Source organism: Tamandua tetradactyla, chromosome 8 (assembly GCF_023851605.1).
Source record: "Tamandua tetradactyla isolate mTamTet1 chromosome 8, mTamTet1.pri, whole genome shotgun sequence".
NCBI classification, from domain to species: Eukaryota; Metazoa; Chordata; class Mammalia; order Pilosa; family Myrmecophagidae; genus Tamandua; species Tamandua tetradactyla.
Genome location: NC_135334.1, coordinates 1,394,254 through 1,410,902, shown reverse-complemented (window position 1 = coordinate 1,410,902; position 16,649 = coordinate 1,394,254). Strand labels below are relative to the sequence as shown.

General features: G+C 54.8%; 2 protein-coding genes across 9 annotated transcripts in view; one reads left to right on the top strand and one right to left on the bottom strand.

Moving 5' to 3' along the window:
- LOC143643992 (beta-galactosidase-1-like protein 2) overlaps positions 1–3,905 on the top strand; it is a 54,720-nt gene extending 50,815 nt beyond the window's left edge. For all 8 annotated transcript variants that reach the window (XM_077112374.1, XM_077112369.1, XM_077112367.1 and 5 more), the window contains 4 exons: positions 1,229–1,316; positions 1,638–1,746; positions 2,116–2,232; positions 2,750–3,905. In XM_077112374.1, coding sequence (XP_076968489.1) covers positions 1,229–1,316; positions 1,638–1,746; positions 2,116–2,232; positions 2,750–2,836 — 401 coding nt within the window. In that variant the 3' untranslated portion in view covers positions 2,837–3,905. The remainder of the gene's footprint in view (positions 1–1,228; positions 1,317–1,637; positions 1,747–2,115; positions 2,233–2,749) is intronic.
- Positions 3,906–6,619: 2,714 nt separating this feature from the next.
- Positions 6,620–13,942, bottom strand: B3GAT1 (beta-1,3-glucuronyltransferase 1). Its single transcript, XM_077111925.1, has 6 exons — positions 13,855–13,942; positions 13,560–13,706; positions 10,281–10,789; positions 9,476–9,772; positions 8,683–8,782; positions 6,620–7,515 (listed from the first exon to the last, which is right to left on the bottom strand). The coding sequence occupies exons 1-5, from the start codon at positions 13,856–13,858 to the stop codon at positions 8,696–8,698; spliced, it is 1,044 nt and encodes a 347-aa protein (XP_076968040.1). The 5' UTR covers positions 13,859–13,942; the 3' UTR covers positions 6,620–7,515; positions 8,683–8,695.
- Between the last annotated feature and the right edge of the window lie 2,707 nt (positions 13,943–16,649).

Sequence of the window (16,649 nt, the reverse complement as noted above, 5' to 3'; positions counted from 1 at the left end):
TTGCCATTTTAGTACAAGACCTTTGTATATTTCTTCACTGGTCAAAATTCCAGCATAGTCCAAGAAGAGTCATTGACCAAGAGCTTTCTGGTTATTTAGTGAGGGAAGCAAAACTGCCTAGCCATCGAGGGATTCCACGGGCTGGGGATTTGACCTCTCCAGCAGGCCCACCTGGTTTCTTCTAGCATTGTTCAGGCTTACCTTCCGTTTCCTAATAATTCCCTAGTATGGCTCTCAGCCCTCAGCACTTCCCCAAGGGAGCTCCCTCTCCAGGCACAATTTTACTTCCTTTGCTCTCCTGGTGAGTAGAAGAAGTTCCTAGCACAACCCTCATTCCAAGGCCTGGCTCCCCGAGGTCCTTGGTCAAGGGATGCTCTGGCCCCTCACTGTGGAATTCCTGTCTTCTGGATCACAATTCCATATTTTATGGGTCACAGACCTGTCCAGAAATGTATCCACCTGATACAAGCACTTGTACCTACAATTAAAGAAAGTCTTTAGGGCCCATGAAGCCTATCCAAACTCCCAACCCATCCACATTTCTGCTGGCAGCCCCGCACTTGCATGACAAGACAGTCGACTTCCATCAGGATGTTCCTGGGAGCAGCTCTGGGACCAACAAAGCCAACTCATTCCCAAAGGCACTAATTAATTGCTGTTCAAGTATGCTCAGTTCCTCAGACTTGGATTCCCAAGAAATATTGCCATCTGCTCACAATTTAGACACTTTTAGAAAATATCTTTAATCCTCGGTGATGTAGGACATTTCAGGCTGATTTATTCGGTCTTTAGGCTGGCACCATGCCTTAACGCCACAACCCCAGTGACCTCTGATCACCCACTGTTTTGGCCACATTTCCTTCTGTCTTGGAGCTGTCAGTCCCCCAAAGGGAGCTGTCATCTCCTTTGCTCTGAAAGAAGCCAGAAGACAGTTCTCCCCACCTTAACCCTCCTCCCTGACGCTCTCAGCCCTGTACCTACCCTCTGCTGCTTCTCTCTCCCACATCAAGTCCCTGGGCCTGACAGACAGTGGTATGACTCATTTCCTCCCCGTTGGGGCTGCTAGAGGAGGTGTGATGCCAAGTGAAGAGCTCCATAAGCAATGTATACTTAAGGCGAAATCTCACTTGAGTTTTTCAGAAACTTCCCACCTGTGGACCTGGCCATCACTGGGTCAGCCTCCGCACCACCTATAGCCTTACTCAGACTCGTTTCTTCCTTCTGACAGGTCTCATCGGCAACCTCTATCTGAATGATGCTCCCCTGAAAAAATTCAGAATCTATAGCCTGGATATGAAAAAGAGCTTCTTTCAGAGGTGGGCACCTGCCCTGTGCCAGAGTGGGCGGGCTTGTAGATGTATCACAAAGAACCAGGAAGGCCCTTGCAGCGCTCCAGCATCACCCTTTTCTCCTACGGGTGTAAACAGGCCCAGAGAGACAAAGCGCCTGGGCCCAGGTCAGGGGCAGTAGCAGCCCCTGGAAGCCAGTCGTCTCAGATGGGGGCATTTCTGTCACACCGCCCTGCTGGGTTCCCGGGTCCGGTTACAGCGGCAGGAGGCAACCCGGAGACCTTGGGCGGCACATGCCTCTGGCGTTAGAGGCAGGCCCGGGACTAGACCCCCCCCATTTCACCTTAGGTTTGGTCTCAACTGGAGTTCTGTCCCAGATGAACCTACATTCCCGGCTTTCTTCCTGGGAATCTTGATGGTCAGCCCTTCCCCTCTGGACACCTTTCTGAAGCTGGAGGTAAGTGAGCCACCCTTCCCTGGCCAGGCCCTCCCAGCTCTCCGCAGGGGATTCTGAGCCTATAACCTCTGCTAGGTCTCGTCTGCAGCCCTCTGTACCCGCCGTGACCCGAGGACCCCGTGTCTACATGGCTCCTCTAGCACGGCTCCTGTGGGGGGAGCTGTGGACCTCAGGGTGTCTGAGCTAGGGCCTGCCTGCCAGTGGGTAACTCCCCACCCACTGCCCCACCACCAGTGGAAGCATCAGACCTCTTCGGGTCTTGGGAGCCGAGAGAATGCATGCTCATATCTAACCGTATCTCTGTCTTCCCGTATGGCTGTATTTTTGGTGGCTCTCGTGGTGGATTGACACCCCTTCCTCTGCCTCAAGGGCTGGCAGAAGGGGGTTGTGTTCATCAATGGCCAGAACCTTGGACGCTACTGGAACATTGGGCCCCAGAAAACGCTCTACCTCCCAGGTGTCTGGTTGAAGAAGGGAGTCAACCAGGTAGGAACATACCCATCCCCTGGCCTTCTGCCCCCATGACCACATTGTGCTTTCCTTTAGACATGGGGAACCCCTGTCTGGGACCTTAGATACGTCTGAACTGCAGCTCCTTCCCTCTGCTTCCAGCATAGGAGAGGGCAGCTGCTCTCTCTGGGCTGGGGGAGGCAAGGGCAGGCATTTCTAAACATGGGGCTGTTCCTTTGGGAATGGCGTTGATCCCCGGATAGGAAGTTTAGTCTGCTTGATCCACCTTACCCTCCATGGCGTCAGGTGCTCTTATGGGTATAGGCTCCCTCTTAGGGCCCGTGAGTGTCTGTAAGTGCTAGTCCGGGTGGGCGAGAGGGGCTCGGCCTCTCCTCGTCCTCAAGCAGCCGGGTGCCCTCCTCCTGCTCCTTCCAGTCGGGCACCCACACCCTTCCCTTCCAGCCCCGCAGCCTCCAGGCTCCCCGTCACCTCCCCGAGGTCCCTCTGACTCCAGGGTGCACTGGCTGCCATCACACCCACCCTCTCTCCCCAGGTCATCGTTTTTGAGGAGATGATGGCAGGCCCAGTGATACAGTCCGTGGAAGTCCCCCACCTGGGCAGGCAGCAGTACATTGACTGAGCAGCACTGTACCACCTCCGGCTGTCCAGCCCCTCTGGTCTGGAGCAAGGAGGGAGAATGCCCACCCTGCCCCTGCTGGACTCCAGGGTCTGGCAGTAGCTCCCTTCTGCCCTCTGGTGGCAGGAGAGTCTCCTTACGTAGCAACCTCAGGGAGCCATGTGGCTGCATGTCTACCTGTTTCCCCCGTTCAGGGCCCCAGACCTGGGAGAAGTAAAGAGTGGGAGGGTAAGGGCGGGACACATGCTCGGGGTGCTGGGCCTGGCATGCCTACGGCACCTTTCCCACTTCCCCTGTCTGGGGATGGAGTATCTGCCCAGCGCTCCGTGGGATGAAAACCTGGGGCCCTGGAAAGTGGGGGCCACAAGCAGTCAGGCCCTAGTCCTCAGTGGGGTGTCACAGTCCTCCAGGTCCGCTGGAGACTCGTGTGCGGCTTCAACTGAATATTCCCAGCTGGACCTTGCCTGTAATGCAGGGCCCCTTTTGTTTCTGAAGTAGTGAGTTGAGGACCATTTGTAGAAGGTAGAGAAGGGGAGGTGATACCCACTTCGGCTTTGTTCTTTCTTCCCAAACTCAACCCATCCTCTGGAATTCTGAGGAACCGCCACTGGAGGGGCACGCACTGTTTCCTCCTTTATGTCCCCATCTGACGGGAAGACAAACCAAAGCCTAGAGAAGCAGAAATAACCAACTATATATTTTCCTAGATTAGAGACTATTTCCATTTTTTCCCCGTGCAGATAAATGGGACATAAATAGAGGAGGAAACTGTACCCCCTCCCTGTGCCTCCAGGGAGGAGAGGGACAGAAGGCTCAGCTCAAGTGACAACGGGCAGGACCCCCCTGGGAATGTTGGGGTGGCTGTGGAGTCTGGAGGCCCAGCCTACGCTTTCCTCCAGCCCCTGCCTCCTCCTCCCACCTCCCATAACCACTAGGGAGGAAGTGGTGGCCTCCCTTCACCGTCATCTCCGTGGTCCAGATTTGAGGTGGTTGATCTGGAGAGTATGTTCAATGATGGGCTCCATTCATTGTTCTGAATTACAATAAAGCAATGAAGTCCTTTTCACTGAAATGCCTTTGATCTCATTTGGGCACCCACTATCAGCCAGAGGTGAAGGTAGTCTGGGGTCGGCCACAAATGTACCCAGCTGGCACGCGTTTCCAGAAACTTGCTTCACCCCAGGAGTGGATGGTCCTTGCCCCTGGCTTCTCACCATACCTTCCTGACCTGGATCCCCCTTAAAATGTCCCTGTAGGTTGGAAGTGGCCCTGAAGAAGGGGGGTCCAAATACAAATTCCTTCTAGGTGCTAGTAGACTGGGGCAAAACATCAGTTGGGCAGCCAGGAGCACTCCGTATGGATTAGCACTAGGGGAGAATTATTTTTCACAAGCTACATCAGTTTCTCTTGCCAAAGCCAGGTTATCTTCAGTGATAGTCAACGTCAAATAAGAGACTTAGCCCAAGACCGCATCTACACCAGGAGCTCAATGAGATGGGTTGGGGGCTTGTGAGCCATGAGGTTCATACAGGTCCTGATGCACACAGTCTGCCTTTTGCTTGGAAAGGAACCTGCACTGGCGGGTGAGCGGAGCTGGGTTAAGGACAGGGGTAGCCACAGAGGAAGGGCTGGCCCAAGCGTTCCTCTTAGGGGAGAGGAATGGAGCATATAGTCATCTCAAGGCTTGGACCGTGGCTGGGGAGTGGGGGGTGGAACAAACCCCCGTTTTGCACGCACACAACAGCTCTTCTTACACTGACCTCAGGGCGGAAGGCCCAGAGCTAAGGATGAGCTGAGACCAGGGCTACCTGCGCATGGCCAGGGCAGGAACAGCGTAACCACAGCTGGCTTCCAGGGTTCGCTTTCCCATCCCACTTCCAATCCACTGGTGGATCCTACTGGCTCTGCTGTTCACAGACAGCTGGAGCCTGCCTGTGTGTCCCCATGTGCCATGCACATCAGCAGAGGGACTCTACAGGGCCCGTCATAGCACCTGGGACCTCTGTTCCACATCTGCTGACGGCTTCCCATTTCTCAGGACAAACGCCAAAGTCTGCTGCCCGCCAGGGCCAACATGCTCTGTGCCTCCAGGTGCCCCTCACCTCCCACCACAGCCCCACCCTTTCCCACCCCTTATCTTTTTGCTCATCTTTAAACATGCTGAGCCTTTGCGTGTGGGGAAGGTCTTCTTACCAAAATGCTCTAACCCAGATGCTAGTGCATTTCCTTATTTCGGGGTGTCTTTCTGAGCAGTACCCCCTCCCACACGCACATACCTACACCTGTGTCCCCCCCTTACTCTGCTTCCTTCTCCCCCTAGAATAGAGCTCCTCTGAAATGTGACACTTGGTTCGTAAACCAATTGGAATGTAAACTCCCTGAAGGCAAGTGCTGTGCTCTCCACAGCTACTATTTGTTGCATCGTTAAATTAAATAAATGTAGAATAAAATAAGGCAGGGCTGGGGAGGATGAGGACTGTTAAAAACCATATTTGACTTTTAATTTTGAAAACAAATTAAATACAGTTAAATTAAAACAGACCAGATGGTGTAGCAGCGTGGGGCTCTACCCTCCTCCCCAGTCCAGGTTCCAGGGACCTCTAGCTCCTGCTGTCACTTCTCCAGGGGAGCATGGCCCAGGTAAGGGAGCAGGGAGCAGAGAACATAAACTGTCTTCCTGGACCCATCTGTTCTGATTTAGAACAAACTCCTTCCCAAAGATGAAGGCTGCAGTCCACCGGGGTTATAATTATAAATAAATAATACATGCAGCTAAAAGAGGGTATTAGGTAAAAACAAGTGAACTAGCATCTGCAAAAAAAAAAAAAAAATCTTTCTTAAAAAAAGAATGTCCCATGATGTTGTTCATCATCGAGTTCCTGAAAATGAGCCCTGGGTTTTGGCTAAGAAGGTTACCTGTGGGAGATCGGGCCTGCTCGGTGTTCAGGGCTGGTTTCAGTCAGTGAGCGAGGCTGGGGAGAGTGCTGGGCATGACTCCATTTCCTGGAGGGCCCTGTGTCCACCTCCCCACTTCCCTCCTAGGCCACCCCACTTGAGGCCGAGGAATACCTTTCCAAGCAACCACAAAAGACTAAGAAGTGGGGGCAGGCTTCTGAGATCCAATTCCATCAGGCGATTTCATGAAGACTGCGGGAAACTCAACAAATTTCCAAGTCAGCAGCCCATGTGACTGACCTGTAGGCCTGCTGGGCCGAGGCCCAGCTGCCTGGAGCGGGTTCTGGATGACCCTGGAGCCTGGCCTGTGAGTTTAGAGTGGGGGCTGTGAGCAACTAAGAAACAGGCCCCTCTTTGGAAAGAGCGGGCACTCTCCTCTTCCTTCACTCAGCAGAATTGTGCTTCCGACTTTCAGGAACCCGAGCTTGCTGTCCAGCAGAGGGTCACCCACCAGAGTGGGGCCTGCCGCAGAGGGATGAACTGAAAGCTGCACAGGCGGCAGGGTCTCCGGTGCAGCAGGGTGTACGCTGCACTGTTCCTTCTCCAGGGCAGGGTTCAGGGGGGTGGGGGTGGGGTTGGAAACTCCCAGCCTCGGGAAAGGGATTTCCTTTCCCATTTTGGGTTTTACAGTGATTTCCAAAGCAGCACGGGCTCAGATCTCCTCTCCCCTTGGTGTCCAAATGATTTCCACCCCTTCCCTAAATCCTGCTAATCCAAACCATGTCCCCCATTCAGCGCCCCCCCACAAGAAAAAAAACAACGGGCAGGATGAGAGTTGTGGAACCCCCCCCACCCTCCCCCCTCGTAGCCACCTCCCCACCTCTGTCCCTTGTCCCCACCACTGGTGGCCAGAGCCCCAGGTGTGTTGCCCTGTGGGAGCCCGAGCAGGGGCCTCTCTAGCCATCCCTGTCTCCCCTCTGGCCCAGGCGAGGGGTGCTAGGGCCCCAGTGGGTGGCAGGAGGCAGTGCTGTGCCTTGTGGGTCTCTGGGTTTCTTAGTTCAGGTCCAGTCTGGGGCCTGCATTGGCTCAAGTGCTCGTCCCTTCCCTGGAGTGGGAGGAGAAGGCTGGGGGGCGTGGGGCCAGGGGGCAGGTTCCACTCCCACCACAGCCTGAGGTGCAGGCAGGCCTGTGGCAGGCCCAGGCACCCCCCACGGGGTGCTTACCTGTTGGGATCAAAGACAGCTTCATGTTCTGTAAACGTGAACAGGGGAGAGCAGAGAGTATGTGGGATTGGGGGTAGCTCGTGGGAAAGGGGCAGCCAGGGGCTGGAGTTCTTCTGTGTCTTCCACCTCCCTGGGTGGCTGTCCAGTGGGGCTGGCCTCAGTCCCTGAGGCAGGAGCAAGGTGAAGGCCAGGGTCTCTCCAGCTGACAACCAAGGCATTGCTCCAAGGGTGGCACCTGCAGTGTCTGGTCTTGTGGGCTAGTTCTGTGCTGGAAGCTTCTTTGGGAGGTGTGTTGGCTCTCTCCTGGCCGGACTGGGCATACAGATGGATGCCTGGTCTTCAGGGTCTCTCAGGCTCTTGGTCATGTCAGATGGGAGAAAACAACAAGCCTAGGATTTCTGTGCTTTAAGTTTTCTGTTCTTTGTCCTGGCACTGGACTGTGCTCTCAGAAGTCTCCAGAACAGAAAAGAGGGAGATGGTGATTCCTTAGGAGTTCGCCTTAGAGAGACCATCAGCCATGGGGGAAAGGATGAAAGGCCAAGGACAGGGTCAGGGATGGAGGTCCTGTGAAGGGAGATGGGAGCTAGTGAGGCCTGGAGCTGGGGGGTGGTTGAGCAGCTGGGGTCTGGCTGAGCCCCTACACACCCGAATCCGTCAGAGGGCCACCCGGTAGCTCCACACAGCCGAGCCCTCCAGGGTCCTCTGTCCATATGCCACTGAGTGACGGGATGTGCTGCAAAGTTTCAGTGACCCTGTGATGGCGAGAGGCAAGGCATGGAGCTTTACCCCTGCTGTGTTTTATGAGGCCCTGTCAAAGTTGGGTTGTTTTAGGTTCAAGGGACCAAAATAGGTGCAGTGACATTCTGTAGTCCCCTCTGGAAGGCAGGACGACTGCAAACCTAATTCTGAAGCTGAAGGTTAACTTTGGGGCCAGAAGGACAGATGTATGTCCTTTGTCCAAGCTCCCATCTCTGTCTAACACAACCTGGAGTAGGGGCCACAAGGGTAAGGGGTGCTTTCAAGGGGTAAGAGGGAGATCATAGAAAACTTCCATACACATATCCTGGCTTTGCCAAAATTCATTACATGCATGCTCTTGGACAAGCCATTTAGCTTTCCTGAACTTTACCTCCAAGTGTAGACAAAACCCGTGGCCACTTTTAAAGAATCAAATAAAAAATAGCGACACTGCCAGGGGATTTTAAGATGTGCCAGAGACTCTTCTCAGTGTCCCCAAGAGCCCATTTTACTGATGAGGAAATTGGGGCACAGAGAAGTTAAGGTCAAACAGATAGAAGGGGGAGCACAGGGAGCTGGAGAGGACCCTTGGAAATACCTGATTAAGTGAAAACAGTGTGTGAACGGTGACAGCCACGTGATGAAGAGAGGAACAGGGGAAGAGGCAAGCCGGGGAAGACGGGGCCCAGAAGACTGAAAGCTTAAATTATGGTTCCTGGAGACAGTATGGGCGTCATTGCCAGAATAGTAGCAATAACAAAGAGTTGTTGAGAGTTGGTCTTTGGAAGGTGGCAGACCCATCCAGCTGTGTGGGTGCAGGATGGCACCTCTCAGCTTTTGGAAAGCACAACCGAGGGGGAGAACTGAGCTGCATGTCTTTCATTCTCTTGCCCACCTTTGCCCTGCCCTCCCACAATAAGAGAGCATGAGGAAGAGCCCGTGGAGATTTATGCCGAGTCCAGCTGCGGTGCCTTTCCCTCCTTCCCCTCGTACCTGGTCCCGAGGCTCAGACCTCCACGCTGGGGTCCGTGAAACCTTTCTTTCCCTCGTTCACCAGCACCGGCTTTTCTGTCCGCGTGTGCCAGACCAGGATCTGTGTGTCCGGGAGACACAGAACAAAGTGGATGGGCCCCCGGCTGTGTGTGGCCCTTCCCTGCTCTTCCCACACCTGTCCTGCCCCACTCCATCCTTGCTCCATCAAGTTTTTCTGGATTGTCCTTTACAGCCAACTGCCCCCTTGTTCTTGCTATTTGTACATGTGGTGCATCCAAGAGATCTACTGGAAGCATTAAATCTGGAGCTACTTAAAGCATACAAAGAAGGTCCAAGGTTTCCTCTTGCTTTTGTTTCTCCCTGGGAGAAAGTTCTTAGGGGCCCTTCAGCTCAGCCAAGAGCTAGCCCTGGCCCTAGGCTGAGGAGTTGAAACTGAAGGAGGTGGGTATATCTGTGTATGTGCACCTGTGCATGCATGTGTGCATCTTTGTGCATGTGTGTGTATCCCTGCATGTGCATGCAAGTGCGTGTTGGCAGGGAAGTCATGCAGCACAGCTGGCTTGAGAGAGGGGAACAGTCCTTCACTGTGATTTTCTGATGGCCACCCCTTCCCCATTTCCCTACCTGATTTTAGTATGGCTGCTTTACAGGTGACACACTGCCTTCCTGGGAGGATGCTCCAGGCAGGTTCTTATTTGCAAGACCTTGATTTCCCTCTCCTTTACTGTTGGGAGGGTTCTGATGGGCTTGGAAATGCGTACATCACTGTGGTCAGTTCTGCTGAGATTCCTACCTTGGTGCAGTTGGCTGCCTTGGGCTCCAGGTCACTGAGGGTGACAAGTTCCCGGAGGAGGCTGCTCTCCTGGTAGCCCCCCTTCACACCGCGGAGCTTGAAGTAGGCCTGGCTGCGCTGCAGAATGAGCCGTAGGTTGACGGCGAACCCAGCCATGTCTATTGCAAAGGGCCGGTGGGGGTCAAACACAGTCTTCCAGCCGACCACCTTCCCTGCCCCGTTCACCCGAGGGGCCTCGTACCGAAGGCCGCCCACGAAAGCCACGGGCCACACAGACACCCTCCTGGTGCTGCGCATCTGCAAATGGGGACGGACAGTCAGGACACCAGCCCACCCCATGCAGGGGCACTCAGCTGAAGCCAGCGGGGGCACCAAGCCCCGCGCCTGCTCCTGACACCACCCTACTCGGCAGACATCCATGGGGGAAGCTGCAGGCAAGACTCGGCCTCTCATACCAGCTGACCTTCCCTGTGATAGCACTTCCCATTTCCCGCCTTGCTGCAGATCCTTTCATCTTCCAATGTGGACTCTGACAGGAAGGAAGGCCAAACCTTTCCACCAAAGAGTCTGGGGTACTTAAACCCTCACGGTCTCCAGGACCAGAACCTGGGAACACCTACTTTCTTTCCCACAAACCATGGATGCTGCTCAACCTGCGGGGAGGGTTACCATCGCCTGCGCGGACTCCCCACCTGGGGGCAGTCCCTCTAGGTCCAGACGCACGCGCCCCCTTCACGCCACAACCCCTGGCTCTGGCCACCCCCTCCTGCGACCTCCCTGGTTCGCCCCACCTCCCGGCTCCCACCTCCTCGAAGAGCTCCAGGCTGTAGGTGTTGTCGTCATCGGCAAAGTAGACGACGCCGGGCTGGCTGGCGTTGCGCGGGAAGGTCTCGCGCAGCCAGCGCAGGGCTAGATTGCGCTGCATGGTGCCGCGTGGGATGCGCGGGTCGCGGGCGTCGCCGCGCAGCTTGTAGTTGCGCGGCGTCTCCACGTGCAGGTGGGTGTAGTTGAGGCCCGTGTCGCGCAGCAGGCGCGCGGTGAGCGGCGAGCGGCGCGGCGCGTCCTCCACCACCAGCCAGTGCAGGTTGGGCACGTGCAGCAGCGTGTTGGCCATGCGCGTCAGCTCGGCCTTCTGCACCGGGCGGCTGTAGGTGGGGGTCACCACGTGGATGGTGGGCAGCGTGTCGGACCAGGGCGGCGGCCGGCTGTACACGTACTCGGTGCGCACCACCTCCACGATGTCGCGGTCCGACATGCAGTATTCGCGGGGATCCGCGCCCGGCGCCCCGCCGCGACCAAGGTCACTTCCATCATCTACGGGGACAGTGTGGGCGGGAGGGGGTGCTGGGCCTGGGCACTGACCAGGCCAACCCCACCCACACCCCACCCTCCATCCTCGCTGCCTCTGTACAACGGCCGTCAGCCCCTGCCGCCTGCCCTGGAATGCTGGGGGGATTTGCCTGATTGGGTCTCCCAGAATGACATAGAAATAATGTTTCCGTTCTCACATTTGACAGCCCTGCCACTATTTGAAGGGAGCTGCCCATATCCCAAGGCTGCATTCTGAGACCTTAAATAGGACAGTGTACCTGGGCTATAGACATCCGGTTTCCCAGACCCTGGCCACCACAGTGCCATCGTGCCATAGGGTTGGATTGGCAGTGAATGGCCACCTCCTGGGTCATGGGGGCTGCCATGCTTTCCCTGCCCCGCTGACTCTCTAGTGGCTGCAACCCACCATGGGCCCTGACAGAGCCTGAGATCAGCTTGCCAGATCTGTTTCACTAGTCAAGTGGGGCTCTTCCCATCCTACCTGACTTCTACAACTAATTCTTTGAAACTTGGTGCAGAAATTCATCTTTAAACTTTGTGTTTAATTCATATGCTGCATTTTATGCCAGTGACTTTTGCCCAGCTGTCAATATAAGTTTTGCATCCTGAGTCTATAGCTCCTGATTTTAGCCATTCTTACTTTTGAGATACACAAGACAGCTGGAGACCTGTCTTAGCTTTTTTGCTGCTTTGCATCCACCCCCTAGTGGGCCACCTGGGATCGGGGTGGTGCTAATTGAACCCAGCCATCCTCTCATCCAGCTCACGCTTACCTGTCTTCACCCCCGAGGAGAGCATGGAAGCCATTGCTAACTTGCAGGAAGTCTAGCCTCCAGCAGAAGCCCTCAGGGTGTGGGAAACACAGGCCTGGGAAAGCCTGAGAGCAACCTGGTTCCATGGCCACAAAGTTCTTTCCTGCATCTTGCATTAATGCTAGTTTCACCCATGAATCCTGGAGTCCTCTTAGGGCCAGGGGAGTCTTGTTTCAGAGCCCCTTTCCATCTGGGCATTCACTGTTTTCTGTTTGAAGGAAGCAGGTACCCCTGACCCCCAGCAAGAGGTCCTCCATGCACAGGCTTTAGAGTTGGGGTTTCTGGGCTCAGAGCCCACCCTGCCACTCACTATCTGTGGGACCCTGAGCAAGGCACTGAACTTCTGGACCTCCCTCTCTGCAACTGTAAAATGGACTGATAATAGTGCCTGCTTCCTAGAATTATTGTGCAGATTAGGGATGCAATAACGTGTCGGGCTCAGAAGGCAGCTGGGCCATCTCTCCACTTAGAGGAGGAACACCGCCAAGCCTGATGCACGTATGGCCTCGAGCATCTTGGAAAGGATGGAAGGAGCAGTTCTCATGGAGGCTTTAAAGAGCAGTCCTGGGGAGGTTGTCTCCATGCTTTGGGGACCTGCTCTTTGTCCTTCTCCCCTGGCTTCTGCCATCGTTGAGTCACCAAGTATTCCCAGCTCTCCTAGTTCATTTAACTGCAGCTTTCATTCACTTACTGTTGGCAGAACCTGGCAGAAGTGAATGCCAGGGCCCCTGCCACAGGCATTTACATCAGTGCTTTGCAGACAGACCTGAGGTCTCTGAGCCTAGAGCTCTGCAATGGACTTGATAATATAGATGCAGAAGTGAGGTGGCTTTAACATCTGTGGAATGACAGTCACTCCAAACTGATGAGAGCCAGAGGGATTTGGCAGTGGAAGGAGGATCCAGGCAGGAGCTGAGGAGCTAAGTGGCCAGCACTGGGCAGGGGACCTGTGGCCTCTAGCTTGACCTTTCCTGCCCAGGGCTTCGAGACTCACTGGAGGTGACAAGGAGATGACCGTTAACAGGCGACAGATTTCATAGGCACCTTGATTCTTGGGTGCTGCTGCATCAGAATCCCCCAGGGCCACTGTCTCTCCCTGGGATGGGCCCAGCATGTTTGCACTTTACCAAGCACCTCATGTGCTACTGGGCACATTTCAATGTGAGAAGTGCTACCCTAAAGTACTGAGTCTGAGCAAGAGCTGGGGGAACAGAAGAGACAGAGACTCTAAAGACTAAGGAATGAGGGGTCAGGCCAGATGAGTGGGCAGGTGAAAGGTTTTGTGGTTCAGGAAGCTCAGGTTTTCGGGGGGCAAGTCAGCCTGGTGGAGGGAGGCACGCTGGCCTCAGGGTACCAACCCACTTCTTGCCCTCAGAGGCCTATCCTCTCTCTCAGTCTGCTTCCACAAGGCAGGGCTGGGTTAGAAAGGGAGGAGAAAGCAACGTATTATCCTAGCAAATTTTGAAAATCCAATACAGCTTAAAATCCTATGCATCTATCCCTCCTTACCAGCTGCTGAGGGTTCTCTGTGCATGCATATCCTCAAGTTGCATGCAAAGTTGTGGGTGTGTGTGTGTGGATCCTGAGTGTGTATCTGTGTATGTGACTATCTGTGTCTGTGTGTCTCTGTGTGGTGTGTGTGTGCCTGTGTGGATGTGTCCCTGTGTGTCTATATGTGTGTTTATGTTTGGAGCGTGTGTGTGTATGTGACTATCTGCGTCTGCCTGTCTTTGTGCGTCCCTGTGTGTTTGCATATGTGTGTCTGGGGTGTGTATGTGCATGTGTGAATGCTTTCACCAGATTCTCAAAGGCGTCCATGACCCCAGAAGGAATAGGGTGCCTGGCCTGGCTGCCCCTGCCTCTGCGGCCAGCTCTGCGTGCTTGCACCGAGGCTTGTGGCTGCCAGCCTCCTAGGGGCAGTGCTGGCCGGGGGCGCTCACCCTTGTGCACAGCCAGCAGGGGCGCGATGGTGCTCTGGTGCCAGACGGTGATGAGCAGCGTCCAGGGCAGCACGATGAGCACGATGGCGAGGATGTCCCGTCTTTTCGGCATCTCCAAGGCTGGCTGGGCCCACAGCTCCTCATTACCTGAGTGGCAGGAAGGTCAGGAGAGGGGCAGCAGAAGGAGGTGGCGAGCACAGGGAGAAAAGAACAGCAATGGGCGGCAGGTCAGGCACAGAGGGCGCAGAGAAGCAGAAACGTGGGCCAGCAGATCTTACCGGCGCTCACAACCCACCCATTGCGGAAGCAGCCTTGGAGGGTCCGGCCGAGTGGAGTCTGGGAAGGAGTGGCTGTACAGGGGCGGGGTCAGGAACCCTGGGAGGTAGACACCTGCAAGAGAAAGGAGGGGGACATAGCCAGCTCAGGGATGCAGGCATGTGGGTGGGGCTTTCACTGCCTAGCTTGAGGATGCCTTGATTGGGTGCAATGAGCCTCTGTCCTCACCACGAGTGCAGGGACCAGCAGGCAGACCCGGTACATTTACGACCTCCAGCCAGGTGCAGCGGTTGGGGCTCCAGACCTGGGAGGCACACTGCCTTGCCCAAATCCCAGCTGGGCCACCCGTAGGCTGTGTCCTTTCCAAGCTACATCTACTCTCTGCCAAAGTTCTCCATCAATAAAATGGGGCGATATCGATCCCTACATCACAAGGCTATATCCATGGAATCCCAATACATGGCAAATGCTCAAAGAACGTCAGCTACCCTTAGGTCCAAAAATGTGGGCCCATGTTGGATTATTCAGAGTCTGGATAAAGTGGTCAAGGGGTGGGGGAGCTTCTTTGCTGACAAAGAAGAGAGGCTTTAGGGTGGACACTGGCAGGGAAAGCCACGAGTCACCCTCCTTTGACACTGTCAACAGGAAATCTGTGAGCCTCATCTGCACAGGGAAGAGCTCCAGGCTCTGAGGCTGGTTGTTGGCAGGGAAAAGGGGTGGTCCCTGCAGGATCTTCCATATGGTGCAGGAGCAGCACCCTACCAGGGCAGTGAAACCTGTGTGCAAATGAGCTGGACGGGGATTTCCTCTGTCTTGCAGGGAATCCATGGGCAGCATCTCCTGGGGGGTCTTGTCCTCTTGAGTGACAAGGGTCTGGGGAGAAGGTGCAAAGACTCCATGCAGAGCCCACTCCTCCTGGCCTGTCACACAGTATTCTCCTTTATCTCTGCTCTTGTGCTGAGCCCAGAGCAGCATGCAGATTATACCTGTGGGGGGTCAGGGGACAGGACCCCAGTGGTTTGCAAGGACAGCTCTTCAGCAGCCAGGCAGCTGGACCCAGGTTCTTTGGAGCCAAGAGCAAGGGACAAGGAGGCATTTTGGCCCCACAGTCTTGGAAAATGTCTTTTCCGATGGTTGGTGGGTCCTTTCTATAAGTTATTCTAATATCTTTCAGAACAATTGTGGATGAGCCAGGTGTGGTCTTCTATTGAAAGAGTATCAGCCAGCACCTGGCCCCAGCCCTTACTCTGAAATGCCTCATTGGCTCTGGTTCCCTACAGGCAGCTGGTGTGCAGACCTGCCTCACTCCATGAAATAGAAGGCCATGGGGTCACATGCCACACCCAAGGCAAAAACCAACACATGCACACACACTGTTCTTGGGTGTGCATGTGCGTGTGCCTTTGGCGTGTGCATGCTTGTGCACCTAGGTATGCACATATGGGTGGGTGTTCATATCATGTACACATGTGCTTGTCCATGACCATGTATGCATGCTTGTGTGCTCAGGTGTGCATGTGCCTGTGTGAGCATGTGTGCACACATCCACTATGCATGCAGGCATCCTTGCACATTTGAACAGATGTGCATATGCCTGTACATGTGTGTGGTGCATGTGTATGTCTCTGCCTTTGGCACTGTGGAATCAGAAGAGTCACTTGGGGTCATTTACATCTTACAGGAAACCAGTTCCCTGACTAGGGACAGCCTTCCTTTTCATCCCTGTTTGCTAAGAGTCAGAGCTGAGGAAAGCTTCAGCGGTTTTAGAAATGGCTCTGTGGGGTTTGTGTGGGAGCCAGAACAGCTTGGCCTTTTTAGGGTAGGACACAGGGAGGCATGGAGACCTCTTGGCATTGTGCAGCGTGCTGCACAGGAAAGAACACGAGATGGGGGACTGGAGGTGATGATGTATCCCTGAGCCTGCTGCTGTTCTCCTTAGCACCCCTTCTCTAAAATGCAGCAGGGCTCGGGGCCAGGTGGGCTCCTGGGCTCCCTCCAGCTCCAGACAATTTGTGCAAAAGTGTGGGCTTTGAGGTTGGCCCTGGGTTGGCGCCACACGCTAGTGGAATTTGGACAAGTCACTTCACCTCTCTGAGCCTCAACTCCCTCTCTGTAAGTTGGGACAGTGAGGCCAGTCAGAGACACTATGAAGAGTGGAGGACTTGACATGCATTTGTCTACCAGTGGCAACTGTGTGGCAGACATGCCAGCACACAAGGGGTGGGCCCTGCTGGGCACCGAGCAGAGTGGGTGTGCAGAAAGGTGAGGACCTGCATGGCTGCCTGGAGGCCACATCCTGCATGCACACCCACAAGACAAAAGAGGATCTAGGAAAATCAAAGTTTCTGCCCGTGGCCAGTTTGGGAAGGGCTTGCGCTACAGAATTCCCCTCCTCAGATAAACAGGTTGGCCTGTCTTATTTTATCATTGTGGTGCTGGTTGTTGAGATTCCCCTTTCCTTGGCGAAACTGTTCACACTCGAGTCTCATATACAGCCGTAGGAGAGGATCCCAGGAGCTCGTGTAGGAAATAACAGACCATAACTGAGCCCAGTGGGTGACTGAAGCAAGCTGGTAGGCCTTCAAGGAGAAAAGGCGAGGATGCTGTGAGTGGCTGAGGTGGGTGCAAGTGGACTCAGGACTCTGCTCCAGGGCCTCAGGAGGTGGGCTTGGTCTCCACTGTCCTCCTTCCATCTCAGGTGGGGTAGAGACCAGTGAGTTCCAGTGCTGCTTGTGTGTTTGTACACATGCATGTGTGTATGCGTGGATGTGCATGTTTGCAGATATGTGTGGTATATGTGTACGGCTGTGTTTA

Excerpts from the sequence above, each read along its gene's own strand:
- B3GAT1 (XM_077111925.1), bottom strand. Across the intron at positions 10,790-13,559 it reads CCTGCTGGCTGTGCACAAGG|ATGATGGAAGTGACCTTGGT; the intron begins GTGAGCGCCCCC and ends CTGTCCCCGTAG. Across the intron at positions 8,783-9,475 it reads AGGCAGCCAACTGCACCAAG|ATCCTGGTCTGGCACACGCG; the intron begins GTAGGAATCTCA and ends CCGGACACACAG.